The 6073-nt window shown below is 47.2% G+C and overlaps 1 protein-coding gene across 1 annotated transcript; it reads right to left on the bottom strand.

Moving 5' to 3' along the window:
- LOC119350592 (RING-H2 finger protein ATL74-like) lies at positions 1-585 on the bottom strand. Its single transcript, XM_037618345.1, has one exon. It carries the CDS (start codon positions 583-585, stop codon positions 1-3), a length of 585 nt encoding a protein of 194 aa, XP_037474242.1.
- Between the last annotated feature and the right edge of the window lie 5488 nt (positions 586-6073).

The raw sequence follows: 6073 nt of genomic DNA, 5'->3' as shown, positions 1-6073 counted from the left end.
TCACACGATGACCACAGTGATCGTGTCGTTCTCTGCGGGGCACTGGCTACCGCCACTGCCGCCGTCGCCGCCCTTCGCGGGAGAGCCCTCGATCACCGGCCGCCTGCACGTCGGACACGAGCTGTGGGACACCAGCCATGCGTCGACGCACCGGACGTGGAACCCGTGGCCGCACTGCGGCAGCACGCGCACCTTCTCGCCGTCGACGAACTCGCCGAGGCATATGGCGCACACGTCGTCGATGTCCTCCCCGGAGCCATACACCTCCACGGGGAGGCTCCTCAGCACGCGCCTCTTGATGCCGCTGCCGCTGCAGGCCACCCGCGCCGTCGTCCCGGCCTGGCCGGCTGCGACCGCGGCTCCGCGCCCCACGTACCGGAGCGCGCACCGCGCTAAGGAGTTGAGCCCGATGGCGAACAGCAGCGCGAAGAGCGCGGCAAGGATGATCACCACGTTGGTGTCGAAGGCCGAGCCTGCACTCGTCGGCGCCGCCGCGCCTACCCCGTGTCCTTCGGCGTGGTCTTGGAGAGCAGCCAGCCCCGCGGCGATGCTCGACGTCGGCGCCTCCGAATCAGGGCGACCCATGGTACCGTTGATGAAGTTGATCAGAGAGAGAGAGAGAGAGAGAGAGAGAGAGACATGCACGCGACGCTGGATGTTTCAAACTATTCGAAGTCGATTGATGCTGCTAAGCAAGCTGCTATTCGTGTTCGTCTGTAACTCTCTGCTCCGTTCGTGGAGTATATATAAGAGGGCGCGGTCGCCGTGCTCACCATTGTTCTGTGGGGTGGTGTTGCGTGAGTGTACTCTGTAAAAAGGCGCTCCCCGGCCGAGCCAAGTTGCACCCTGCAGCTAGGCAGCTGAGTTGTTTGTTGCAGGGATAGGGACACGCGCGGGCGAGGGGCTAGTGCGGACGCACGAACACTTTTTGGTCGCTCTGGTGAGGCAAAGCGGGCAGAAGATATTTGGATGGATGGCGAACTCGCCCCGCGTGAGCCAACAGACGCTCTACTTGCAAGCTTCCGTCTTGGCGGGTGTGTGCGCCGTCCTTCTTGCAATAATAACCAAAAAAAAAAAAAGATTGAGGTGGAAGTGTGGAACTAGGAGCCGCCCGGCAAAATCATTAGCTTCAGACTAATCACCTACACGAAACTTCATACTGAGACAAGATTAGAGGAAAACGTAAGCTTTTCGGATTATTTTTTATGTTCACACGATGGTAATTAGTACTCCCTCCGTCCGAAAAAACTTGTCCCTCAAATAGATGTATCTAGCACCAAGTTAGTGGTAGATACATCCATTTGAGGAACTAACACGGGACAAAATTTTCTAGATGGAGGGAGTACACTGCATCGCTTCTTTTCGACAAAAGGAATATATGAATATCGCCAAGATACTAATTTCATCCGGTCTTTATTCCAACAAGATGTTCAAGAACATCAAGGATACACACAACCAAAAAATAAATAGAAAGAACAGAAGGAAAACGACCCGTCATGGTAATGAGTCACTAGCATCAGCAGCGCTCTAACCACCACCGAAGACAACACCCAGAATACGAAAGAGGTTTTCCAAAAGCAATGCCTCTAAGAAGGAAAAATGCACAAGCATAATCATTGTCCGGTCTAAAGATCATGGGTTTTCACCCTGAAAAAAGTCCGAATTCATCCAAAAACAATGCCTTCAACACTGCATCGCTTCTAGCCGTGCTCAACCTTGGTAACAACATAAAAATAATTGGATGATGAGGCATCAGATAAGTCTCAAAGATCCTATCTCTGACAGTGAAAGCTCATCGTTAGTGGCACGACTGTGAATCCGGCTTGCCTGTTCCCTTTCCATGCTCCCATCCGTGCTCTCACTTCATTCTACGGCTGGCTTTTTCCCTTTTTCCTTTCTAATCTAATCATCTCTCCCCCTGATTTTAAGGGGGTGGAGCCGGGCTTTATTTTGTTCCAATCAAATTAAGCCACGTATGCGGGAGCACAGATGGGCACACGCCAGGGGAGCAGGCAAGTCTCGTCCCACGACTGTGGGTGTACGTGGTGCGCGACCCCACAACGTGTTAAAAATGGACAAGTATGCAACTCAAAAAAGAGGTAAGGAGTAAAAAGGAGCGAGCGCATATCCGCACCTTCTCTTAGTACATTCAAGATTAAAATGTCATGAGTATTCCCTCTGCCCCATATTACAGTACGTTTAACTTTGTTCCGATACACCCCTTCCTAGAAAAGTTTACGAATTTCAATTTGAATTAAAGGTGAAGATTAGAAGGCAACCCTTCAATCAAATATGAAAAGCTCTCGTAGGTGCTTGTAAATTTTTACACTGTGATAACATCCTAGGAGCACTCTACAAAAGAAAAGAGCTTGAATTTTGTTGCAGCTTTGGACATTTTTTTAGCACCATTTTTGTTTTCTTGTTACGAGCTTCTCCTCATCTCTAAGAAAAAAAAATTGTAAGCACCTAGAAGAGTCTTTCATCTTTGACAAGTAAAAATTTCAATTTTTTATATTTAAATATTTACTAATCTTTTTCAAAAAAATTAAATATTTACTAATCACTCAGGTGCATCTGTGGGGTAGATGCAGCCGAGCTCCGCAATGCCGCTCTCAGCTCTCGCTCTTATCTACATGCTCCCTCCGTTTCTAAATATAAGACCTTTTAAAGATTTTTTTATAGACTACATACGAAGCAAAATGAGTGAATCTACACTCTAAAGTATGTCTATATACGTCAATATGTACTCCATAGTGCAATCTTTAAAAGATTTTATATTAAGGCCCTGTTCGGCAATGCGCCAGCTCCTTGAAATCCACAGATCTGCGGAGCACCATTTCGCCCGCTCCAAGACTTTTCATTGCAGTTCCGTCCGCTCAGGGAGCAGAGCAGTGGAGCGGAGGGACACCGAACGGGCCTTAGGAACGGAGGGAGTACATCGCAATGGTGTGGGTGTACATGGTGCGCTCCTCACCGTGTCCAATTTTTTTTTTAGCAAAAGCGCAAGCTTTGTTTCCGTGGATACGAAAGGATCTGCCATGATATCGTACATGGCGCTGTGACTGAAGTTGATCTGGTTTTCTTGGTATAGTCGGCATCCATATGGGAGTTTATTATCGTATACACTTTGCGGCGGGGCGAGCTTTTAAGATGACAAGTAGCTTAGCTGCTAATGGGCGCACGAGCGAAAGCAACAGTAATTGATAGCTACTAGTAGCAGTAGTGCTATGTTTATTTTACGTGCACTTTCCAGGTATCTTGCATCCAAGGTTTTGGAAGCAAGTGCGCATGGAGCCATGTAGGTATCGTAAACTAATTAACAATGTCACTTTCAGGCTCCCCTCTTTTTTCTTGAACCGGGCTAACCCCTTTTCATTACTTAGAATGGAAATACAAAGTCCAGCGAGCAGTCTAAGAACAGGGAGAAAGGGAAAGCGAGTCCAACGCACTGCTAGGAAATCCACCACACTCGCCCGACGTCGAGACGAGTGCTATGGGGCGAAAACCTAAGCAGCACCAAAATGAAACTAGCCCTATTACAAGCATAACAAGGCATGAGTCCCGCAGAGTATCACCAAGCACGATAGTACGACAAACCAAACTTAATATCTAAGCTACCACCACCGAGATCTTCCAGTGATGGTTGTCCCAGAGGGAGAGAACGTCCGGAGCAAACGCTGCACTTCACTTTCCGCCATTGTATGCGTCACAGGTCCTCATCAGCAGCATAGTCCCATTGCGAATCATCTCAGCGCCCGCGCGGAGTTGCTTGGTCTCCTCTCCCGCTTGCAAACCTGCCCAATATAAGAGGAAAGACACTGCCGTAAAGACAATCTCAAAAGGAGATTTGATCATTTTTTTCTCAAAGGTAACTCTATTACGAGCCAGCCATATGGCCCAAGTGACAGCCCCCAGTGCCACAGTATAAAAAGATTCATATCCCGGTAAGAAGGAGTGACACCAAACAAAAAACTGCCAGTAGTTATTGAGACATAGATCAGTCCCAAGTGTGACCCCAATCGAACGCCAGACCACTTTGGCCGCTGAACAGCCAAAGAATAAGTGTTGGGAGGTTTCAACCTGTTGGCAAAAGGAACACACAGGGTTCCCTTGCCATTTTCGTTGCCGCATCACGTGCCTGGTAAGCACTGCATCCTGAGCAAGCTGCCAGAGAAATATCTAGATTTTAAAGGGAATTTTAGCTTTCCATATCCACTTATAGGTACATCCACTAAGTGGTCTCTCCAGCCACTTGTACATGGATTTCGTAGTGAACTTACCCGACTTGTTCAAGCCCCAGTACACAGAGTCTCTGTCACCAGACAGATTCAAACTATGTATACAACTTCTCAGCAACAGCCACTGGTTAGTTAACTCATCATTTAGCCTTCTACGAAAGAAATCAGCATGAACCGCCGTATCCAGTTTGTCCAGCATGCAGTCCTGAGCCGTGCAAATGTTGTAAAGCTGGGGAAAATGCTCCATGAATGGGGTTAGCCCATTGATGGAGTCTTTCCATAACCGAGTCAGGTTGCCGGATCCTGTATGAATCTTCCTCCCAATCATGTATAGATCCTTAATTTTAAGGAGATTTTTCCAGCACGGTGAGTCACTGAAGCGGGCCTCGACAGTCGCAACTGTTTGATTCTTAAGATATCGAGCTTTCATAATATCTTGCCAAATCCCCTGCTGGGTATCTAATTTCCACCACCACTTAAGCATCAAACTGATATTTTGTTTGCGCAAGTCTTTAATACCCAACCCACCTTTATCCTTGGACCTACATACTCTGCTCCAACGAACCAGATGGTAGCGACGTTTTTTATTGGCGCCCTGCCAGAAAAACCTCCTCCTATGTTTATCTAATTTTTCCACAAACGTCTTATTCATCAGCCACATGGACATGTGGTAAAGAGAAAGCTGGGTGACTACCGAGTCCAAAAGGGTATGTCTTCCTCCCATAGATGCTGCATTACCAACCCAAGCATCAAACCTGATCAAATATTTATCAACAATGAACTCCCAATCTGAGTTTCGAAGAGTAGTAAAGCTCACCGGCATCCCCAGATATTTAAGAGGAAAATGACCAATGTCACAATTGAAGAGATCTGCATAAGCTTTATGAATTTGATCATCACCCCCCACAGTCAAGATTTCACTCTTGTGGAAATTAACTTTCAGACCAGACATCATTTCAAATGTATACAAGAGAAGTTTTAGATTCAGTGCTTTCTCCAGATCATGCTCTAAGCAAATGATCATGTCATCTGCATACTGCAAGACCGCGACCCCGTTGGGGATCAAGTCAGGAGCCATCCCCACAATAAGTGTCACGCCCAATATGCGACCCTATCCAAAAGGAACTCGAAGGTCCTACCAAGGATAGACCCGCATATTGAAACGCTTTTGCAAGGTGGATATCATTACATCAACATTACATAATAGATGGGGATACATACATAAGGCATACAATGCCACATGAATACAACATCATAAAACATCAGAGCTTCATCCGTCTACGGATGAATCACAAACAGAAACTCAAACGACATCCACCCTGCTAGCCCAGGCTGCCGACCTGGAACCTATCCCCTGATCGAAGAGGCAGAAGAAGAACTCAATGCAAGCAAGCATCGCTCTCGCGTCATGATCATCGCAAAACCTGTACCTGCAATTGTTGTCGTAGTAATCTGTGAGCCACGAGGACTCAGCAATCCCATTACCATGGGTATCAAGACTAGCAAAGCTTAAAGGGGAAAGGAAGGGGTAAAGTGGTGAGGCTGCAGCAGCGACTAAGCATATATGGTGGCTAACATACGCAAATAAGAGCGAGAAGAGAACAAGCGGAACGGTCGTCAACTAGTAATGATCAAGAAGTGATCCTGAACTCCTACTTACGTCAAACATAACACAAAAACCGTGTTCACTTCCCGGACTCCGCCGAGAAGAGACCATCACGGCTACACACGCGGTTGATGCGTTTTAATTCGTATCTGGTGTCAAGTTATCTACAACTGGACATTAACAAATTCCCATCTGCCTATAACCGCAGGCACGGCTTTCGAAAGATTAT

Source organism: Triticum dicoccoides, chromosome 1B (genome assembly GCF_002162155.2).
Source record: "Triticum dicoccoides isolate Atlit2015 ecotype Zavitan chromosome 1B, WEW_v2.0, whole genome shotgun sequence".
In the NCBI taxonomy this organism is placed as follows: Eukaryota; Viridiplantae; Streptophyta; class Magnoliopsida; order Poales; family Poaceae; genus Triticum; species Triticum dicoccoides.
This window is presented reverse-complemented; position numbering and strand designations above follow the sequence as displayed.

What these genes read in the sequence shown, in the direction of transcription:
- LOC119350592 (XM_037618345.1), bottom strand. Translation starts at nt 585, where the DNA reads ATGGGTCGCCCTGATTCGGAGGCGCCGACGTCGAGCATCGCCGCGGGG.